The sequence below is a fragment of the Harpia harpyja genome, chromosome 14 (genome assembly GCF_026419915.1).
Source record: "Harpia harpyja isolate bHarHar1 chromosome 14, bHarHar1 primary haplotype, whole genome shotgun sequence".
In the NCBI taxonomy this organism is placed as follows: Eukaryota; Metazoa; Chordata; class Aves; order Accipitriformes; family Accipitridae; genus Harpia; species Harpia harpyja.
The window spans coordinates 39577768-39600830 of NC_068953.1; the positions used below are offsets into that span (position 1 = coordinate 39577768).

A 23063-nucleotide genomic window follows, 5' to 3' on the forward strand; every position below is an offset into this window, starting at 1 on the left:
ATGGCCATAAGGGCTAAGACAAAGGGAACGTCTCCCAAATGACACTTTAAATTGACAGTCGTCTTAGGAGTGAAAAAAGAGTCAAATACCGTGACGCTGGACTGGACTTGTGAACAACCTCGGGCAGGGATGATGGGAGGGAAGGTGGGAATTTACAACAAGAATGCAGGCTTCTGAGATGAGATAGAAAGTGGACCCTTTGATTTTTCTAGTACTTTGATCTCTAAGAAATGCTTCTTGAATCTTCCAGGAGCACCTTCTGCGCAATCATTTCTCAGCTGACGGAGGAAACCCAGCCACTATTTGAAACCACTATCAAATCCCGTTCTGTGTCCGAGGACTCTGATGCTAAATTCACGTGCATAGTGACAGGTAACAGTGTCTTCAGTGAATAACTTGGTCCTGCCTCACTTGCTGGACTTGCACTAGTTAAACTCTAGAGCAAGTGATAGCAAGGCAACACGTTAACAAGTCCACCCTTGTCAGACTGCCAAGATTCAGCGATTGCATGATGATTTCAGCTTTAAGGGGGGAGGGAAACACCTGAGATAGTAAAGAGGCAAAGGCATAACCTAACATCTCAAACAAGGCAAATTAAAGACCAGAAAATGGAATATGCTGGTTACTGCTTGGGCCAGCTACATTTTATTATCCTAATCTCTGCTTCCTCTCTAATCCTGGACTCCATAACTCAGGAATGTGCAGTTTTGAAGACCAAGGCTATGATACTTGGGCCAACTCTGGCTCTCTTTTCTACCTGTGAATGGTTAAGAGTGCAGCTGCGTTTGCATCAGTCATAAACTTGTATGTCTGTCAACATCTGAAATAAAAGCCAGTTTCTTCCCAGTGAGCTAAAATCTAATGTTGGACTGGAATGGGTTAGGCCAGTAAGAGGAGGAGGGGGAGGCTGAAAAAGAGGGCTTGGTACTAAGGCATTGTGATGACCTAGCATGGCAGCACGTTGGTTATAAAGGCAAGCAGCTTCTTTACTCATGAGCTTTTGTCCTTTAAATATAGGGATTCTAAAACCTCTTTTTTCCATTGTTTGTACTTGTTTACAACTCTGTGATCCTTCCTGATGTTGCCGTGTTAATTATTCCAACAGGTTACTCAGTGAGAGACATTAAACAAGTTTGTAAGTTTTGGAAGGAGGAGGGTATCTCCAGTGAGCCTCTTAGTCTCGAGGACCAAGACTTTGCTAAGATTTAGGAAATCTGGTTTGCCATTAGAAACATGCTGCAAGCAAGCTGTGTGCCAGGAAATGCAGACTGAGCCCTTCTGAGAGCTGCTGGCTTTGAATTGTTAGCTCTTCTCTCATGGATTCACTTGTTTTGCAGGTCTGAGTTTCTGAACTTGCAAGGATACAACTGATACATTGATTTTATTGGTGCTTAATTTCAGCAGACCACTTCCTGCTTCTAGGGCAAAAGTGGGCTGGTAGAGAAATGCCTCCAAGCCATGCCCTTCAGTGATTCATTAGAAGGGCTTTCTCAGTTAAAGTTTTCTAAAAGCAAAAGCTTGGCATATTGTGCGGTAGCATGGAACTCACTATTCTGCAAGCCGTGAGTGTCAGAGGTCAAAAAATGCGTGATGTTTAGATATGTTAGGAAATCCTGAGTAATAGCAGATCCAATTCTGTCTTCCACCCTCCCTTGCCTGAAAGTGTAGAAGTGCTGCAGACCCAGAGCATGACAGCTTATTGCAAGGACATGCAGTAGCACTGCTCTTCCTTTCAGGATTTCTTGCACCTTTTAAAGTGCCTAGTCCTGGCTTCTCTCACTGGCTTAAATCTTCACCAGCTGCACCTTGAGTTCCCTCTAACAAACTTCATCTCTTCCAAAGTCCAGATGATACCATCGGCTCCACGTGGGCTCTGTCAAGGTGAGGTGCATTTGTGCAGCTGAGCTCTAGTTCACCATGAGAATAGATGGATGACAGGGTGGAAAGTGCCCTGCACGTGTGATGCCCAACATGCTCAGTTTCCTCTCAAGAGGAGTGGGGAAGAGATACTTCAGTCAGCCCTACCAGGGAGGCCTTGTAAATGCAATGTCCATGTCCTTTCCAGCATCTCACCTGGAAAAGCTAGAGAAACTCCTCGCTGTATATTGTGCAGAAGACATGCTGCCAAGGAATAACCTCCTCTGCTTGTACCAAAATCAAAGTGTCAACGTCTAGAGACAGATCGGCACTCTGTCCAGTGTGTGGCCCTTCCTGCAGTCCATCCTTGCTCTTGGTAGGCAGGACGCTGCCTTCCAGTTTTGGATGACCTGCTGGTGCTGTGTAGCACAACCTGGTGTATTACTCCAGGTTGAAGACTTGACTTGAAACTGGTCTCATTTTCTGCTCAAGTGAAGGAAAGTGTCAAATGAGCATCTTCAGCATGTAGCCTATTGCAATATTTTTGTACCTGGTAAACTAGATTGGGGGATATCTTTATGCACTTAAATAAATAAATCTACAAAATTAGGAATTTTCATAGAAACATCCTTAAAAGTAGCCTGAACCACCTATGCCATATGGTCATCTCTTGCATGTGGTCCTGTGGACTGCTTTAGGAGCTCAGGATCTCTTTGGGAGAGAGGGGCACGAGGTGGAAAGTGAGCTCTGACTGCAAAGTCTGATCAGTAGTTAGGTATCTCCCCCTGCCATAATGTTTACATTCAACTGGGAGACATTACGTGGAGAAAGGAAGTGGTGGTTGCATCCCTGGCCAGTGACCAGGGTGGAACCAGCTCAGTCCCACTGCCGTGGCTGGAGTCCAGAGACACTTCGGTTCATAAACTTGCAGGAGGCAAAGGGCAGACTGTCACCTGCTCCTGGTTTGACTCTCAAACCACAAATATGGATACATGTCCTACAATAACATCTTATTTTTCTGCTGCTTCTTGACCAATAATGAGAGTTATGGGGTGGTCCCACATCTTGCTGGGCCCAGTGACTTGCTGGGCATGTCCTAGGAAGGCAGCAAGATGCAAGTGTTTGAAGAGCCAGTCTCCAAAATGTGCTGGGTGGTGCAGGCAAGAAAACACCAGGCAGGCAGAGGCAGGCTTCCTGATGCTCTCGGGTGGTTGCACAAACCCTCCTTCCCTCCTGTTGTCTAGTTCTGCCTGCTACCAGTGTCCCTAGCATGTCTGATTTGATTGTTTTGGGTCAAATCCTGCATCAGTTATGACATGTTTTCTTTTTTAGACAAAATTAGTTCATCCTTTGTTCTCTGAGAGATGTGAAAAAGGGAGTGAGAACATTTCCATTTACTGTGCAGTTTCTTACAGAGCAGAGTGCACCCCACTTCTCTGCACCAAGTGTTTTCCTTGGCGGGTCTGTCTGGACTTCAGGATCTCAAGGGTCATTACAGATCCTTCCCAGTGAGTGGATATTGGGCTCTTCTCTTCAGAGAGTGGCCCTTATTGGAGGTGCTCCTACAAGGATTTACAACTTTTCGGTCATTTCTGTATAGCATTGCCTGGGAAGGACAGATGTCGGCTGATGAAATGTGGGGGCTTGGATGAAGGGGCCTGGGTCTGTGACTGCTTGTTAGGGAATGAGGCCAACTGGGAGAGGTCATGACTGGGTCTAGCCAAGACCATCGTATGTCAGTACCCAGGTGTTGCCCACTGTTGTACAGCTGCCTCTTCAGCACCATTTCAGCCCTTCTTAGGCAGGTTCACCCCCTCTGACCTGGCTACCCAAATCATCAGCTCAGGAGCTCGGTCCCATCACTCTCTTCATGGGTCAGTGCTTCTGCTGAAGAAGTGTCCAGCCTGGTACCTCTCCCATGCTATGCAGGTGCTCAATCAACGTCGGCATCTGCACTGTGTTGAGTAGCACGTCTCCGGAGGGGGACGGGAATGAAGCAATGTGCCCAGAAACTGTCTGGTTTTATTGTAGGGCTATGGAGGAGAAAGAGCTCTGCCCATGGCTTGGGGAATAGAGTTGGGGTAAGGTGAGTAGACAGTCATGTGCTTAGTGAATGAGCATTTTCATAAGCATAAAGGAGTTCAACTTATTACATCTGTGGTGGCCCTCTTAGGGAAATGTTTGAAGGACAAGAGTGAAGTGCTTGGATGAAGGATGTCTGGAGAAATGCAGGGCTGTGAGAAGGGTGGATGGGTGGGTTTGGGGATGGGGTAGTGAGTACAAGAGCAGAGAGCAGGCTTGTGGGAGATGAGGATGCCTGGGTTTGGGGCAGCGAGGGCAGGAAAGGGATGGAGAATGAGCACTGCTCGCAGGCCAGTGGCATGGGGAACTACTGCTCTTAGTGAGTATCTGTCCCTCCTGTCAGCTTTACTGGAAGCCTCCTTGTCTTCAGGTGATGGGGAGGTTTAAAGCCAGAAAGCCAGAAAGGATGAGATCTTACCATGACTTTTCCTCCCCAAACTGCCTGAGCCCCTACTCCACATATCTTGTGTAAAGCAGAAACAGAAAACTGTGGAGATTATTGTAATTGTTCTAAACTCTTTCCACCATCCCAAGTTTCAGAAGACTAACTCCGCCCCTGCCCCCCGAAAAAATCAAAACAAGAAAGTTGCTTTAAACAGAGTTTCTCTGGGTGATTTTGGATAGCTGTTGCAAGAACTGTTTTGGATAAGGTCACCAAAGCTTTGAAGACTTCTCAAACTTCAACAGCTTTGGGGAAAAATGTTTGATCTAAACCTGGCAATCTCCATGAAAAAAAATCCTTGCTCAGAAAAGTCTGCTGGGTCTTGCAGTGGCTGGCCATCATGCTGGAGCAATGCTGCTGGAAGACACGCTTACCAATAAACTTTTGCTGTGCTCGAAGATGTGCAGCGGACGCCTGCCCTCCTCCCCAGGAATGCCCGGCACCGCTCTGTCTGCAGTTGCAGGGACTCCCTGGTGGATGCAGGGGACCAGCTGCTGGCAAATCCCTCTCGGCACCAGCTGCACGGGGGGTCTGCGGGAGTGACAGGTTTTGGAAGGGCGAGTGCCTGATTTATGAATGGCTGCTCTGTCTTGCAATGCGCTTATGCTATAAGGGTGGGCATCCGGCACCCTGTGTGTGGCAATGCCCACCGACGGAGCCCTCGGCTCAGGGATCCTGTCCCACCGGCACCCTTGAAACTGGCCTGTCATGGCAGCTGGGCAAGCTGTGGATGTTGTGGTCGCAGGGGATGTGCCAGGAGTGATGCCTGCCCCCCACACTCCCCCCCGCCCCAGACCAGGGGAATTTATTGCTCGGCAGCCTGAAGATGGATGCCTGCAGCGTCAGCAGCAGCTCCCCTCCCCAACGGAGTGCAGGGCGTGCCAGGGAGCCTTATCCCTGCACAGTCTCTTCATCCCCTGCTTGGTTCAGGTTACAGCCCCTGGGGAGGGACAGCTGGTGTTTGAACAGGCAACTGGGGCCACTGTTCCTGCGTGGGAGGTGGGAAGCCTTTCAGCATCCCTCTGCCTGCAGGTTTCCAGCCAGCACTTGCCTGTAGCTCCCTTTCGCTGCAGGCTGGAGCGTGCAGCAGGGGCTAGTCCCTCCTTGCCTGCGTGGGGCTGGCGCAGCGGTTGCCCCTGGTAGGGAGCAGGTAGCCTCAAGGACACAAGTACTACAGGTCAAAGGGAGTTTAGGCTTAACAGGAGGAAAAGCCTTTCGTTGAGGCACTGCACAGCTATAGAAATTGCAGATCTTTCCGGCAGATGTCAGCTGGGAATGGGAATCAGCTGCAGAGGCCACAGAGGGACATCACAGGGCTTCTCGGAAATGATACGCTTGCAGTTCCCGGAATGAAGTGCTGTAATTACTGTTTGCAGTTTATCAGGAAAATCTACCTGCCAGCTCCCTACATTATGAACTGTGGGGGCCTCCTGGAGGTCTTGCCTGCAGAACAGCCCTTGGGAAGGGTAGGATTGCTCTGGGCAAAGTGTGAGCTGTGTATGAATGAAAATTGTTTCATTCCTCATCCCTGGAGCAGAAAGAAACTGCCACAGGCTTATTCAGCCTAGGGTCCTGCTGCCAAGTACAGTCAGTAGCTAATATTTATGGAAAATATAAGTGGCAGCATCCATCCCTGGTGATCCCATCACTGGGAAACTCTCATGGCCACCTCCAGTTAGCAGTTTAGGGCTCCTTTGCTTTAGCCACAAGTATCTGAGGGCTTTGCACTTCTAGAAACTGGTTCGGAGGGCCAGGGCAGCAGCAAAGAGCAGACTGTGGTGAGATGGGGACTGAAGGGGAGGATGGGGAGCCTTGCAAGAAGGGCTTTGGGAGAAAGTCATGACTTGGCTTCCTGCAGAAGAGGAGGAAAGAGGCACTAAGCAACAGAAAGCCAAAGTTGCCGGTGGCAGCAATGGCAGGGGAATGAGGCAGCAAAGGATATGAGAGATGTATAGCAGTGAGGATGGAGAGAGTAGGTGCCAGGGGCAGTGCAGTGTAAGAGACCTCAGTGAGGAAAGGAAGATAATAGAGTAAAATCTGGTCTGCGGAGGCATCTGGGCTATGGGGATGGCTGTTCATGGAGGAGAGCAGGAAAGGAAAACTCTTCCGAGACTATTTCCCCAACCCCGTCTGGTTCCAGTGGGCTAAGTCCCTCAAGGGGCCAGAGGACACTGGAGAGCCCCAACAGGCAAGGGATGGGGACAGGGAATGTATCAGAAGAGCAGATTGGGGTGGGGGGAACCAAGCAATACATGAGGGGGAGATTTGGCGTATGCTGCTTTTCTGGTCAAAGGCATTTTGAATTGGCCAAAACCAGGGTGAATTCCTGGTGATGAGTCTTTGCTCCTGGTCTTTCACTCCCGCTATGGGACCTTCATGGGAGCAGGCATAAGCTGGGCTCAGGCATTGCTACAGGCTGCCAGCATATCTGGCTGGTGCAAGTAGGAGGCTCCTCACCCTGGAGATGAAAAGGGTCCTGGTCAGCCCTGAAATCTGTGGCTTGGCAGCTGGGAGGTATCCAGGATAGGTAGGTAGTGCCCTGTCCCTGCCTTCTCTCTACTTCAGAGCCATTGAGTCTGGATGCTTTGGGTATTCCTAGAGGGCCCTTGCTGGCCCCATGCCAGGGCTGTCCATGAGAGCTGACCCCCTGCTGCATTCAGGGGTGCCAGGGGCTGGTGGGGAGACCCTTGGGGACTGGTGGAGGTGAGCAGCATGCTGGACTCCTTCACTTTCGCAGCACAGAAAGCCAGCAGGGGCATTTGCAGGAGATGAGCTTCGGATGTCTACTTTGGGGCTTCAAACAACTGTTGAGTACATCAACTTAAGTGGAGCCATGACGTGATCATTGAAACTTTTGTCCCATGCCCTTAGGGTCAGCTTGGCTATGCCGGGAGCCCCATGTGGAAGTACGGGAAGCAATGTGGGCCATTGGCTCAGAGCAGTTTTCCCCTGAAAACTGCTCTTATTCTGAGCTAGAGCTGCTGTCGGCAGGAGATGAGCACTGTGGATAGCACTGGTCCGTGTGGGACACTCATGCTGATCTACCACCCCTGTTGGTGGCAGGAAATGTGGCTGCGTGCCCGGCTTGCTAGCCAACCAGTCACACACATCATGATGTCATTCTACTGAAAAGGCAGGTGACATCTGTTGTCAAGTGACATTTGTAGGACACCAAGCTGGCTGTGATGCAATCAAGGTTGTTTCTGTTCAATGGAAACTTTTGGATCAGCTTACAGGCTGTGACACTTAGTGAAATGCTGTGAGCTCCATGGAGGAGCGAATGCCTGTTTTCTAACCTTAGCCTTAGTCTCATCAAAACATGCCTCTTCATATAAAAGTGACAGTATGCTCACCTTCTCCTCCCAGCCAGTGTTACAGGAGATGATCGTGTGATCCACTCCGCTCTATTCAGGAATGAAGTGCTGGGATTTTTTTCTCAAAAATAGCCCTATTCCTAGGAGTGACTAAAGACTTGCATAAGCCCATCAGGTTTGCACTCACAGTAGTTTTTCTACTGTGTGATGTAAAGAATGTGGTGAACCCAGAATAACATGTATCCTATTCTGCCGGAGTGTTTTGTTTTGCTGTTGATACCTTGTCCCTGTGGGAGCAGGCTTGCTGTGCTACTGGTTGCAGTGTTTCACAGCCTGATGTACCATCTGTCTCCTCCCCAGGATACCCGAAGCCAGAGGTGACGTGGTATAAGGATGATAAAGAGATGGACCGCTACTGTGGCTTACCCAAATATGAGATATTCCGTCATGGAAATCGCCACACCCTGCAGCTGTATAAGTGAGTAAAGAAGCTGGAGAGTGGTAGGATTTGGTGATGGGAGCTCTGAGCATGTTTTCAGTATTTGGACAAGCTGGCTGTCAGCAGTGATCTCCCCCCAGCACCTGTGCTGGCCCCTTCTGCTCCCCATTGCGATGTTCCCAGCTGTCCCTTCCCCTTCAGCTCTTTGCTCTGATGACTCCCCGATCACATCAGTATGAGACCCATTACTGCATCCAGGGATAGCTGCCATGCCGGAAGCAAGAGGAAGGTCAGGAGAAATTCCTCTCTCTGGAGCCTTCCAGTGCTGGTAGCAGCGTGTGCTATGGCTGCACCAGGCAGGAACTGAGCATTAGGGCTGGACAAAGGTGAGCAAAGGGAAAGTACTGGCTGCCTCCAGGATGATGGTCTAGGGGATCAGGCAAGACAAGGACAGAAACAGTTCATAGGAGTTTCCTAAGCAAGGGGAAAGGGGAAGGGGCTGCAGCCCTGGCCCAGGAGGGCCTTTCCTAGCTCTCACCATGAGGTCAGGGAAGGAAAGGGCTGCTTTGGCACTTGACTGGTGGAGCCAAGGGCCTCCTTTATTCAGCCCTGACTACCAGCTTCTTTTAAGTTTAAACAAGGACTGTGTTTCTGGAGAGCCAGGCACACTGTCCCCCTAGCAAGCAGAGACCTGTTGCACCTTGAGTCCTGGATTTGGGCTGTCAGACAGGTGTGGCACTGTCTGACAGTACAGAATATCAGTACTGCTGGTAGTCCTGTCATCCTCGTGCTTCTAGCCTGGGCTTTTCTGCCACCCCAGGTGTGCTCCAGGTTTTTGTCAGAGGCTGGCTCACCTCTTGCAGGAGCAGGGATCTCCATGGGCCAGGCATCCCTGAGGGGTGACAAGAGAGTGCTAGTGCTTGTGCTTCTGCCCATGAAGCGGGGTGGGAAGGCTTTGGTAAGGCAGTAGGGTGAAGGAAGAACAGAAACGTCATGTAGGCTGTGAAGAGCTGAGAGGAGAAGATCCTGCAGAGGAGTGTGGCCAAGAACAGTTGGGAAGCCTGGTGCTAGCTGTTCCTCCACCATCACAGCCCTCTCTTATCAGAGTTACAGCACAGGGGGGAGCTGGGCACTGATTTAATGTCCAATTTGCTTATCTGCTAGTGCTGAGAACAGGCAGAGCCTGGGATGGGAGGCCAGCCCCAGGCCTCCAGACCTACTGTGGGCACCTCAAGGGCCACGTCTTTGTTTTTTGGCCCTTCTGGAGCAAGAAGTGGGAGACGTGCATGCCTGTGTGCCCAGCGGTAGTGCCTGGGGAGGACGGGCAAGTCTCATGCAGAGCTTTTGGTTTCCAGGTGCCGAGAAGAAGATGCAGGCATTTACCAGGCCTCAGCTAGAAATAACAAAGGCATCGTGTCCTGCTCTGGAGTGCTGGAAGTGGGAACCATGACAGAGTTCAAAATCCATCAGAAGTGGTTTGAAAAAATTAAGAGAAAAGCTGAAGAAAAGCTGCGAGAAATAGAACAGGGCAAGAAACGAGGGAAAGAAAATGTGGAGGTGGAGAAGTTGCAGGGAATGAGCCCCGATCGGCTCCAGAGGAAGCGGAGGCTGGCCAGGGATCTGAATCTCCGGTCCGGAGCCTCTCCATGGGAGAAGGAGGATGCAGCAAAAGTGCACGTCGCCGATTCTCCGTCCAGATTACATGAGGATATTGCTGAGCCAAAGGAGCAGCCGGTCAATGCAATGACGGGCTTTCCAAACAAACTAATAGCACCTTTAAAAGCAGAGGTGACCACCAATGGAGATGCCTCTTTGGAAAGTGTGGAGGAGAACGGGAATGGCTTTCTTGCGTACATCTGCGAGACAGTGGAGGACCTAGCGACTAAGCCGATGGTGAAAGACTCTGCGGCTAAAAAGAAAAAGAAGGTGGAGGCTCCTCCAGCAGCAAAGCAGGAAGTTTCCAAGCGAGAAGAAAGTGGGCGAGACAGGGCCAACCCCTCTCCAAATCCAAGGTTTGCCCCTCCTATCCCCTTACGCAAAAATGCACGCTTGAGGGTGGCAAATGATCAAGAAATGGAAAACAGTCCAAAAATCAAAGAGCCTGGGAAAGCTGTGAATCAGGACACTAAAATCAACGGTGACGTGCGCTTCTCTTTGAAAGAGATGTATTTTGATAAGCAAGTGAAGCCGACAGCTGGGAAGAAGGAGGCGGGAGCCAAGGAGGAGGCTGCGAGCAAGGCTGCCCTGCAGCCTGTGGCAGTCAGCAGACAGACAGACGAAGCTCTGTTGTCCTCAGAGGTGTTGGAGGCAGGATCTGTGCAGTCCGAGGGACAGAGAGGCCAGCACCAAGCACAGAAGTTGGAGGGAAACAAAGCCGTCAGTCCAGAGGTAACTAGGACAGAAAGCAGCCAACGCAGAGGTTGCAACAAGAAAATATTCGTGCTGCACAGTTGTATTGTGGCACCAGCCCTGGGAGGCTGCATGTACCCCCTGGGATCTGTTGCCAAAGCTTTGTAGGTCTCCACCGGCAAAAGCACCCAAGAAAAAGGGCTTTCTGGACTTTGTGTGCCCAGACAGTAGAGCTTCCACCCCATCTCTGAATAAATGTCAGACGAGGTGGTGAGGAGAGATGTACGTCAGGGCCCTCCAGCTGAGCAGCTGGTCTCCGGGTGGCCTGAGGCGTGCTGTTTAATCGGCAGGCTGACCTCATGCGAAATGTTTCCAAATCAGTTAAGCAGGGAGCACTGAATGGCTATTTATAGTTGGGGGTGGATGACAGGCAGCGAGACTGATGACATCTGTTCAGTTTAGCAATTGAGCCTGAGCTTCAGCCGGCGTTTAATTAGCCCCCCCATGCAAATAAGTGCAGTGTGCCAGGTACACCACGTGAACTGCGCCAGGCAGGGCGTTGAATTTTGTTTACAGTGCAACATGTATACAGTAGATCTGGGCTATTTTTTGGCTCTTCCCTGTTGGAAAAACTCTGTTGCAAGACTCATTGTGGTGGTGATGCAGTGCCATGGCACAGCACCTGCTCCTGACCCTCACTGCATCTTTTAGTCAACTTCTATTTTTGTCACTTAACCTGAAGCATTTTCCATGAAAATACTAGACTGGAAGCTACCAGTCTTTTTTTTTTTTTTCTTTTTTCTTTAATGACCCCTTCTGTGGTAAAAGGTTCTCTGAGTCCGATTTGCAGGTGCTGTCAGGATTTGGCATTTGAGCTATGGTAGGTTCACGCTTTCAGTACAGACCAAGGCTATCAGAGGAGGCACTCCAGGTGCAGCACATCTCCCTTGGTAGGTAAAGCAAATATTTCAGGATGTGGAAACATCCACGATATGGAAAGTGGGACTGCTGGGTGCTCCAGTGAAAAAAAATTCCTTTCTTCCTCTTCTAGATTTCTTTAACCATAGGTAGGAGCACCATTTACTGGTAAGAAACTTGCTGTGTTATGCAGTGAAGCAAGCGTCTGGGTTCTGGCCTCGACACAGTGCAGTGCCCTGAACCCATCTTTAACCCGACCCATCAGCATCACATGTTGCTGCAGAAGTTATTGCTGTGCAGGCGAGCCCATGGCAAAGCCATTCATTTTCTCCCTCTCTGCCCCTTGCTCTTAAGGAGGGTGGAAAGTGTTGGTGTGTAGCAGCCAGGCTTGGGCTGTCATCCCTGAGCCTTTGACATGCATCAAGGTATTTTCCTCTTCAAAAAGCCACTCACAGAGGGAAACCTGTAACTCGTCAGCTGATGTGCCTTTGAGTAGACAAAAGGGAATGCTTTTGATTTGAATTTGAATGCTTCAGCTAGTTGGTGATGCTGGGGAAAGTGCTCAGGCTTTTGTGTGACCAAATAAGCTATTTTAAAGCCCTTTAAAGCTGACTCCTGACGTGTTTGAGGATATTTTCACTCCCCAGGACGCTGGTTGCTTGTCTTTCTCTTTTTCAATCTTTCCCTTAAACAAGACAGGGTCATAGGTGAGTGTTTTCCTGGCCTTGACACCTAGCTGGGCCTCATGCTCAGGACTTCTCTTTTGAGCTGGATTTATCTGTAGCAGAAAGCTTTGCAAAATACCAGACTGTAGCCAGGCTTTGAACATCCTCACATGCAAGAGCAGAGGAGAAACTGGATTTGCGTGATGATCACTGTTGCCTAACTTTGAAACTGATTATTTTATTATATTTCTTTTATATGCCCCTAGTTTGAGTGTTTTACGATTACTTAAGGACAGATGCTTTTCTGAAAAGCTCCCAGAAAGCTTTTCTGAATAAGCTTTAGTTCGTGCACCAATGATAAACAAATTTCCCCCAAACCCCAGGTTCTCTTCAGCTGAAGAGATGTCCCCATTGACCAGCACCATTGCGTAGAGCCACCTCTGTGCATCCATCTGTGAACCACCAGCCCTGGTCCACCTTCAGCCCCCTTGGGCACTGTGCCACTCAGCCCCCCGAGCAGAGGGACCAGGGCTGGCCCTGTGGTTAGATTGGGCTGTGTCCATCCCCATCCCTCTCCATGCCACGGAAGACCAAATACTGTGGTAAAACCCAAGGGGTTTCACTGTGTGAAGCCCTTCTGTCTCTTAAAATAAAACCTTTTAAGCCTGAGCGCTGGGATGCTCTGTGTTGTGACACTCAGCCCAGCGAAGGAGGCTAGGGACACGGCTCTAGGGGAACAGCAGCAGGGATGTGTGGCATTTGGGGGTGCCTGTGCAACCCTGTGAACTGGGGCCCTATTTCTGCCCTCCCTGTGCGTGGAGACAGAAACTGCCTGGCCTTTGGCATCCTTTGGAATCTACCAAGGAAGGAGACTTGAATTTTGTGTGCAGGAATGGTCCCCCTAATGCTGCTGCTCCCACCCCAGTCCTTTGATATTCACATTGTCATAACAGTTGCTTGGGGAGGGGCTTGCTGAGAGACCGGCATTACCTTTCCTGGTTTTTCCAAGCATTCAAACAAAGCCTGAGTGGCACAAAATAGAAGGGCTAAGTGCCACAGCCCTCCTTTCCCCTGGACCTCATTTTGGAGGCTTAAAGCTCAAGTCAGAGACCTCAGGAGAAAATCCTTAGCAGCAGATCCTCTGGGATGAAAGGGGAACCTGTTGTGTGCATGCCCTGTTCCCATGCAATCGTCCTGGTGTTGCTAGCTGGGCATCAGCTGGGCACAGCATCTGTCAGCGGTATCGCTGCCTCCCCTGAGCCTTATCCTACAAAAATAGATAGTGCTCCTTGGCTGGAGTATTTCACTAGATCTCCTCGGGATAAAGCTCAGCCGTCACAGGGGGCAGCTTGCTAAAATGTCTGCTGGCGTGCAACTGCAGTCGGAAACGTTGAGCTTCCCGAATGTCAAAGAAACAGGATGGTCGAATAGCGCAGATAACGTCACGGTGTACAGTTTCACTATAAATCATTTGGGCAGCCTCATCCAGATAGCGTGTGACATGCCAATCACCCCATCTCAGAGTGGAGATTGCAGATATAGTATAGGGGGAGCACTGAGTCTTAAAAAAGAGCAAGGAAATTATACAAGGTCTCAGCAACAGCTGGTGAAAACAGGAAGGTTTTGCTCCTTGGGAAGGAGCTGTGTCAGAGGAGATTGAATTAAAAGCCATTGAATGTTTTAGAGAGGGAGATTGCCTGCCTCTTTGTGTACAACCAAGGCATTGAAAGGCAGAAGAGTTGGAGCTGATTAAAAGAAAAAAACATTCTGTGCAGCATGACAGGGGGCTGTGGGACCCCACTACCGTGGGACAATGGCAAAGCCAGGAGACCCTGGATGAGTATCAGCGATACCAGGTTAATACTTATGATTCAGGCAGAAGTTGGGCAGTGCCATATGGTACAGATGGACCACAAGCACCACTGAGCAGACCCAGGCAGTAAAGTGATGCTAATTTTCTATTTTCTTTTTTGACTAGGTTGTAGCAACAGTGGGACAGTCTGCTAGTGACGTAAAACATTCAGTGTCTAGTCCAACCATAGAGACCAGTCAGCAAGCCAATAAGTTAAAGGAACTCAGGAAAGAGATGCCTGTCTGCCAGGAGACCAGGGGGGCTGGGAAAAGGACAAATCCTCGGCTGAGGCCTCAGGAGCCACCAAAGCCACCAGCACCGTCTCCAGACCACGTGCAGTCCAGCAAGGAGCACCCTCCCTCTAGGAAGCAGGCAGAAGGACATTCCCATGCTATTGAGGGCGGAGAGACCCAACAAGGACGGTTAAATCAAGAGGACAAAAGCCAAGGTGAGAAAGAACCATTGCTAAAGAAATCGAGTCCTCCAGAGCCTGGAGAAAACGCTCCTCTTGAGCAAATCCCACATCAGACAGCAGTTAAGGATGGGAAGAGCAAAGAGGCAGGAGCGGAGCTGTCCAGGAGCCATCCTGGTGCAGAGGCAGGAGGGAGCGGTGCAGCAGAGCCATCTCCTGGGCCTGCGCACAGGGAGGCGGGGAGGACACCTTTGGGACATCAAGAGACTGAAACATCGGCTCCTGCTTCAGTTCAGCTTGCCAAGGAAGAGCCGCTTCCTGCTCCTGCAGCGGGGACATCGGTGGCTCAGGAGGCACGGCTTGCTGCTCACGACGCCCCAGGGATGGAGGCCACAGCAGGAGAGGCTTTGTCTGGAGCCCAGCTGCTGCCTCCTGCGAGCGGAGAAACGGAGATTAAAAAGGCAGGTGGATCTACCCCGCAAGAGAAGTTTTCAGCCAGCATGTTAGGGGAGGAGAGTGCCAAACCAGTGCCTGTGGGACCTCAGGGGAAGCAAGGAGGAGGGCAGACAGCCACAGCAGCTCCGCCCCAGGAACCAGCAGCACCTTCAGGCACTTTTGAAGGAGGTGCTGAGGTTCAGCCACAAGTACCGCTGGTCCTGTCTAGCCCCGAGAGACCTCAGGAGATGTCTTTGGAGGAGAAGATGCAGCACAAAAACCTTGTTTCCTCCTTGAAGAACTATCTGCTGCTGCTTTTAAAAATGTCAGATAGCAGTAAGGATGCTGCAAAAGAAGACACTGACCCCAGTGACAGGGAGCAGCCTGATGCAGAGGAAGTCATGCTCCCAGAGATAGGCATTGCAGGCCTGAGCCCCCGCACTTCAAGGAGAGTTTTGGAAAAGGTACAAAACAATCAGCTCTTCCAGACAGCAGAGAACTTGCCTCTGACCCCCAGGACATCCAGGCGGATCACAGGCATGATTAACGAGGAATTCGTTACCAGCAAGGAGATGCTGGCTTGCAGGCCTGTGCCACCAAAGAGACGTACCCGGGTTGCTCCCGAGGCAGAGGGGCCACCCCAGCTCTCTGTGCCCTCCATCGTGGTGGGCAGCATGCCAGCAGCAGGAGTGGGGCAGCTTCCTAATAATATTTCCGATTTGCCTCCAGTGAGCCCTGAAAAAGAGAGCCCTGGTGACCCTCTGGCAGTGCTACCTTGTGCAACGCCAGAGGAGCTTGCTTCTGGGGCCCGGCGCAAAATATACCTGCCAAAAACCAAGCAGGTGGGGGAGGAAGAGGAGGCAACCCCAGAGAGCCCAGGGCACGTGAGAAGTCCTACCGTTTCGCCACGGCAATCCAGGAAGAACCAGGCCCTGTTGCAGTCGCCTGCCCTGGCTCCAACCCCTCCTGCAGAGCAGCGCTCGCCAACCCTCACAAGGAAGATGGCCACATTGGAGGTTCCTAAGCTGTATGAGGAGCCCACAGGTGACAGCAGTGGTGACCACGAGGCCCCTGAAGATGCTAAGCCAGAAGCACAGCCAGCAGAATCCAAGAAAGCAAATAACCCATTTAAAGGTAAGGGAAGAGGTAGTCCCCATGAAGCATGTTTTCTTGTTGCCTACAAAGGGAGCCTGGCCAACTGAGCTGGTGATAGTCAGCTGGGGCCATGTGGGTTTTGTGCATTTGCAGGGTTTTCAGCATCGCCCTTTGGCCGTCTGAAAGCCAAAAGTCTGCCCGAAGACTTCAACCTTAGCGCAGGGAGGGCGGACGAACACAAGAGACAGCAGTGCTGAGACTGGCTGTCTCCACAGCCTGGACTTCCCTGGCCAAAGGAATCATATAATCCTCTTCTTCTTGATCTCCATGTCCTGGTCCTCAGCATGCCTCATGCTGGTCAGGGGCCCAGTGGGCATCAGTGGGGTGCACGCTCCTTTTCCACCTCCATGGTCAATGCTAATTTGATCCCTCGTGGCATCGAATTAGAAAAGGCATAATCCTGGTGTTGAAGTGCTTGCAGGAGCCAGGTGATACCCTCACAGATATCAGCACTCTTGCAAGAGTAAGGGTAACCTTGATAAACCCCTACTTCAGTAGATAAATGTTTCCTCCAACATTGGATAGTGTTTTTCTACATTGCCTCTGGCCGAGCCCCACTAGGTATTGCAGTGGTGCACTGTTGAACGAATTTGTACCACTTGTATCCCACCATGTTTATCCAAGTGGAGCTCTGAGACCTTCTCTGGGAAGGCGATGTTATACCAGGCTGTGCTGACATATGTGTGATACCCAACACCAAAGTCCTAAGCAGCAGCTCTGGGGTAGGCTGGCCTGTCCCCGTCCCCAGAGCTGCAGCCAGCACTGTGTGTCTCACCGTCGATCTCTTTGCACCCTGTCCTTAGCTCCGCAGGTGATTCGTAAGATCAGGGCAGAACAATTTTCCGATGCGTCAGGAAACCTGAAACTTTGGTGCCAGTTCTTCAATATTTTGAGTGATTCTAAGCTGATGTGGTACAAGGACGAGATCCCTGTAGCAGAAGCCCAAAGGAGGTAACCTGCCAGCTCTGCTTCATTGTAGTCCTTGTGCATAGCCCTGGGTTCGTGTGTTAAATTCAGCTCCTTGCGTTTACTGGGGTGAAGGTGCCCCTTCTATTAAGGCTGCATGAGAAGCTCATTGCATGGCATGGTACGTTGTGAGCTTTATCTTCTCAGTGCCTGGGGAGGGAGGGATCACCCTGATGGGGAATTGCTGCCAAATTTGTCCTATTGATGCTCCACCTGGAGCCTGGCTTAAGGGCTGATGCTTTGAGTAGCAGAGCTCTGGGGAGGGCAGGAGCTGAACCCAAACCTCGTGGAGGGCAGGGAAGGTGCTGTGCCCATCTCGAGAGTTTGAGAGCTGCGTGTGAGCTGCGAAACTGGGACCCCAAGTGATGCATGTGAGGGTGTGTCGTGGTTTAACCCCAGCCAGCAACTAAACACCACGCAGCCGCTCACTCATTTCCCCCCCACCCAGTGGGATGGGGGAGAAAATCGGGAAAAGAAGCAAAACCCGTGGGTTGAGATAAGAACGGTTTAATAGAACAGAAAAGAAGAAAACTAATAATGATAACGATAACACTAATAAAATGACAACAATAATAATGAAAGGATTGGAATGTACAAATGATGCGCAGTGCAATTGCTCACCACCCGCCGACCGACACCCAGCTAGTCCCCGAGCGGCCATTCCCCGCCCCCCCACTTCCCAGTTCCTATACTAGATGTGATGTCACATGGTATGGAATACACCGTTGGCCAGTTTGGGTCAGGTGCCCTGGCTGTGTCCTGTGCCAACTTCTTGTGCCCCTCCAGCTTTCTCGCTGGCTGGGCATGAGAAGCTGAAAAATCCTTGACTTTAGTCTAAACACTACTGAGCAACAACTGAAAACATCAGTGTTATCAACATTCTTCACATACTGAACTCAAAACATAGCACTGTACCAGCTACTAGGAAGACAGTTAACTCTATCCCAGCTGAAACCAGGACAGGGTGGCAGCTGTGCTGGGAGGGTCTGCATGCTGCACCTGAACAGGCATTTCCATGCAGCCACCACTGGCAAGCACCAACAGGGAAAAAGCAGCTCTGGCTGTGCCCTCTCTATCCCTTGGCACTGCCCTTGCACAGGGAGAGCATGTCCAGGCTTCTTGTATCCTGGATGCCCCTTTGGGTAAATTATGGAGAGCAACTTGTTCTCAAGCCCAAGAGATTGTGTGGGAACATCATCCACATTGGATAGCATTTGCTTGATGCCTTTGAGCATCCCTTGAGCTCCCTTTATAATGAGCAGGCAGAAAGAGGTGCTTCTGGGGCAGAAACGATCTTCTACGGCAGATATTTGAGCTGGGGCAGATGGACTAGGAGTGGCCATTGCCTTCTAGCTGACCAGAGCAGAGCCTGCTCAGCCAGCGGGTCTCAGGATGAGGGTCCTACCTCTTCCCTCTGGGGCCCTTGCTGGGTCATGCTGGCTATGCGGGGCAGAAACAGGCCTTTGGTTCTTGTGGAGACCCATCTGCCTGGTGTGTCGCCACCTTGGCTAGAGGAACTGCCAGCCAAAAGCTTGGTGCTGCAGGCTGGAGAAGACCAGCAGCCTGCTCATACAGAGCTTGCGCTTTGCCAGTCCCCTGGAGAGGGGCAGGCTGCAGGATGGGAAGTGGTGTCCACCCTCACTCATGAACAGCTGAAAATGAAGCTGGACACCTCTGTGGCTGTTCCAGCCATCCGATCCAGATGCGAGTCTGTTAGCCCAAGCGCAGCCCTGACCCAGCCACACTCAGAGGCAAGTACCTTTATCAGTCTGTAGCCCAATCCTGGCCAGATTTTGCAGGGCTTGCCTGGAAGAGGAGCATCTCTGTGAGTACAAACTGCAGGGCAGGACTCCTGGTGCCATGAGGTGCCAGGGGAGCGGCTGGGTTGCCCTTGGGCTGTCTTCCTTTGTGGCCCTCTTCCAGCCCTCCAAGGGCGGCATGGTGCCCACCCGCAGTGCCTGTCACGGGGCTCCTGTGTGCCCCCATGTGTCACACGGGGCTGAGGCCATGCTCCGGTTTCTTCCAGCGCTGGTGATGAGGGCCAGGCAGCCTTGGCTGTTGTGCAGGCATCCCAGAAGGACTGCGGGGTCTACCGATGCGTGATCAGCAACGAGTACGGCACTGACTCCACCGATTTCCTGCTCAGCCCAGAAGGTGAGGAGCCCTCAGCAGCCTGGCAGCTCTTCCAGCTGCCCAGGTGTGCTGTGGGGTGGCATGGCAAACTGTGGAGAGGGCTTGGTGCCAGGCTTTGAAGGGGAAGCCTTGCTGACCCCATAACACCACCTCTGCCAGGTGCATCTGCCTCCATGTGCTAATTTACGAGCCATTCACACCATCCTCCTTGCTGTCCCTTGGTGTGGAAGTGCATGGGGCAGGGTGGGATCCTGGCAGGACCTTGACGCCTCTTTGCTTTCTGTCTCCTCTAGTGCTGTCAGGATTTATCTTGCGGGAAGAGACTGAAGGTAAGGGCCACATGCTGATGAGCTGCAACTGCTGCCCCTTGCTGCATGGGGGGCAGGCAGCTCTGTGGCGGGGGCAGGACGTGCCTGCATTGTCCCCCCTCACCAGCTTTTCCCTCTGCCAGTTGGAGAGGAGATCGAGATGACGCCCATGGTGTTCGCGAAGGGTTTGGCTGACGCAGGCTACTGGGGGGATAAGCTCTTCGGGCGCGTGGTGAGCGAGGACGTGGAAGTGGGTGCCGGTTTCCTGCGCAAAGCCTGCCGTGCCAGAGCCATCTATGGCCTGGAGCCCATCTTTGAGTCTGGCCGCACCTGCGTCATCAAAGTGCACAATTTCATTGTCTTTGGGACCAAGAATGAGAACAGCCTCATCGAGAAGAACTACGATATCACCATCCAGGTGGGCATCCTTGTGCGGCATCCTCCACCTGTGTCTCCCACACCTTCCCCATCTGTCTGTGCCATGGTCCCCAGCTCTGTGCCCACTTTATTTCCTTCCACTTTTTGAATGCTTTGGAGGGCTTGAGCCATGTTCCAGCAGGCTGGCAATGTCCTTGTTATTCTTGGCTTCAGCTCTTCTCTCTGAGCAACACAGAGCTGCTCGGAGCTTTTCTGTCACTTGTCCTTTGACCACCAGGACAGGGAAACAACTGGCAGTGGTGCCAGAGGATGCCTGGCCAGGGAGGGGGTCCCAGGGAGGCATTGGTACAAGATGGGACAGGTCCCTGACTCTTCTGTTTGCATCTCCAGGAATGTAAAATCCAGAACTCCAGCCGTGAGTACTGCAAGATCTTTGCTGCTGAGGCACGAGCCATCCCTGATTTTGGAGCGGTGCCCGAGTAAGTAAGGTGCTGTGGCTCTGCTGGCTTGACATCCCAGCAGAGCATCCTAGGGGATGGTGGAAGGGTTCCCCGTAGGTGCTGGGGACATCCTGAAGGGCAGCGTGCTCTTCTCCCACCCTCAAATGGAAGGGATATTGGGGGGCAAGGCAAAAGCCAGGGTTGCAGACCGCGGTGTGAATCTCCACTTGCTGTGGCAGGAGAGCTCGCCAGCTGGTGCTGACCCTGTCTGTGTGCTCCCACGCAGGATAATTCCTCTGTACCTGATTTACCGACCGGCCAACAACATCCCTTACGCCACAATGGAGGAAGACCTGGGCGGGCCCTGCGAGCAGTACTGTATCACCGAGACAGATGGCAGCTTGGTGGCACGAGGCACCTCGGAGATTGTGCTCAAATGCTGCACCTTCCAGCACTGGGTCTACCAGTGGACAAATGGAAATATCCTCGTGACTGACATGGAAGGTAAAGGGATCTCCCATCTGATTCCCGTGGCCCCTCACCACCCTCTGGCCTGTGAAAGGAGGAGGAAAAGCTCCAGCCTTGCCCTCCTGCCTCTTTTGCCATGTGCCATGGAGCCCAGCTCCCAGAGTGATGACCTGCCCTTGGTGCCGGTGCCCATCCTTCTCTAGGCAGAGACTAGTTGTCCTCCCTTTCATTGCAGGAGTGGGCTGGAAGATGACCAACGTGCGGATCGCTACCAACCTGAAAGGGTGAGTGACCCTGAGCTCCTGGTGCAGGGTGGCCCCAGCTGTCCCCAGCTCTGCCGCTCACGTGGCGAAGGGCCATGGTGGTGAGCGTGGCTGGGCTCCATCCTCAACATCCTGCTCCAGCAGGACGTCTCCTGGTGCGAAGCAGGGGCTGAGGATGGCTTGTGTTGGCAGGTACCAGGGGCTGAAGGAAAGCTGCTTCCCCTCCCTGCTGGAGCAATTCACGGCCGCTCACCAGTGTAACCGTTACTGCAGCATCCTGGGCCTGAAGACACTGGAGCCAGCCAAGCCCAAGGGCTCCAAGAGCCCCTCCATGGGTAGGAAATCTGCCCAGTCCAGCCCCCAGCTCCAGAAGAAGGGGCTGGCAAGTCCCCAGGGTACCCGCAAGGCTGCCGTGAGCCCCAAGAGCTCCCGGAGAGCTGCAGAAACAGGGGAGGCCCCAGCAGCCTCCAAACCCGGGTCAGGAGAGAGTGGCAGGTCTGGCCGCCCGCAGTAGCCAGAGCCACCGCAGCTGGGACCCCCTGCTCCAGACCCCAGCTCGAGCAGCCCGGAGGCAGCACGCGACCAGGCTGGGAAGGGGAGACCCCAGCAGTGGCTGCTGCTGCTGCTCTCCTCCCTTTGGCTCCCGCCCCAGCCCATGGCACTTGCATTGTGTGGTGTGTGCTAGTGTGAGCGGCTCGGCTGGGGTCGCGGGGGGGGGGGGGGCTGTGAGCCGTGGGCAGCGCGGACCCCCATGCCAATACCTCTTTATAAGAGCTGCTGCCGGTGGTGGATCCTGTGGGGCCACATGCCCCTCCACGCTTGGGCTCGCTTTCCTCTCTCCGTTTGCCTTCCTTAAGGCAGGGGCCATCAGACCTGCTCCTTCGGGCTTTGCAGCTGCCATGTCCCCTGCCTGGCTCCCCCGAGCAAACTGGGAGTCCGGGCTGCCCTCCTGGCTCCCAGCACCTCGTCTCCCTCTTTGTGTCCTCCATAAAGCGACTGTGCCAAGCCCCGCCAGTGCTCTGTGTCAAGGATGTGAACCCCAACAGAACCCAGGTGGTCTCATGTGCCCTGGCACACCATGATTTAAAAGGTTTTGCTGCAGAGGGGTTTAGCGGTGACCTGCGGGGCTCCTGCTGGTACTGTGTGGGGCTCTGGGGTGCAGGCCAGTCCCGTGGCAGGGCACTGGCATCAGTACCGGCAACTGCACGGGGATGGGATCTTGCACCCCTGCCCTCCCGGCCTCCCCTGCACCCCAGGGTGAGCCTCCCGCGCCCTTGCCGGGTGGATGCTGAGGGTGGCGGTGCTGCTATGGGTGCCGGCCAGTGCCACGGTAAGGATGCTCTACCTCACACGGGACACCCGGGAGCGGAGCGAAGGGGAGACTTCCCCTCCATGCCAGGTGCCGCTTTGGCACATGTGGGTGTCCAGCCCATAGGACTCACCCCTACTTGCCCACCTGCCATACGCAGACCTCGTATGCCCTGCCCAGCCCCATAGCACGACCTGGTTATGCTTGCTTAGCGTTACCCCTGCTTGGCACGTGCCATACCCCGGTGGCAGCTAGCAGCACCGGCTCCAGATCCCGCTGCCCCACATCAGGAGGCGGTGATGGACAGGCAGTGATGCTCGTGCTGGAAAGTAAAGCACCCTGCGCTGCATCAAGCCTCCCTTGTGCCCATCAGCTCACTCAGGCACGCAGCAGCCGGCAGAGCGTGGCAGTGGGCAGCAAGGCCTTACGAAGAGCCCCAGCGCTGCCTGCTTCTGCTTGCTGCAGAGCATCACCTTCCCTAGGGCTTTGGAGGAGGGTGCCGGGTGTCAGCAATGCCACCCCACACAGTGGTGTCCGAAATGGTGGCTCCATGCAGCCTGGCGGAGGAAGGAAGGGACCGTGCTGGGAGTGTGGCATGCTCTGGGGTCCCGGTGCTTTGTTGTTGGGTCATTGTAAAATAACGATGTACATAACGTGGCCACGTTGGTGAATGGGTTCTCTTGAGTGCAATAAAGCGAGGACTGGCCTGTTCCCCGGTGCTGTGGTCCCTGCAGAAAAGATGCACCCAAGCACGGCAGAACGGGGCGGCTTTGTGTTCAGGGGAAGGAAACGTCTTCAAGTAATGGCTTTACCCCCATCCATACCCCATGGGGGAGAGGAGGGTGGCTGGGGCTGGACCCTAAAACTGGCACCTGGCG

The 23063-nt window shown here is 52.7% G+C and overlaps 1 protein-coding gene across 5 annotated transcripts in view; it reads left to right on the forward strand.

The window, feature by feature from the left end:
* Nucleotides 1–22896, forward strand: part of ALPK3 (alpha kinase 3) — a 35352-nt gene extending 12456 nt beyond the window's left edge. For all 5 annotated transcript variants that reach the window (XM_052807825.1, XM_052807826.1, XM_052807827.1 and 2 more), the window contains 12 exons: nt 251–372; nt 8056–8173; nt 9490–10522; nt 14045–15899; nt 16724–16871; nt 18913–19040; nt 19313–19348; nt 19471–19745; nt 20096–20184; nt 20432–20649; nt 20849–20897; nt 21069–22896. In XM_052807825.1, the coding sequence (XP_052663785.1) occupies nt 251–372; nt 8056–8173; nt 9490–10522; nt 14045–15899; nt 16724–16871; nt 18913–19040; nt 19313–19348; nt 19471–19745; nt 20096–20184; nt 20432–20649; nt 20849–20897; nt 21069–21390 (4393 nt within the window). In that variant the 3' untranslated portion in view covers nt 21391–22896. The remainder of the gene's footprint in view (nt 1–250; nt 373–8055; nt 8174–9489; nt 10523–14044; nt 15900–16723; nt 16872–18912; nt 19041–19312; nt 19349–19470; nt 19746–20095; nt 20185–20431; nt 20650–20848; nt 20898–21068) is intronic.
* Nucleotides 22897–23063: the final 167 nt, after the last annotated feature.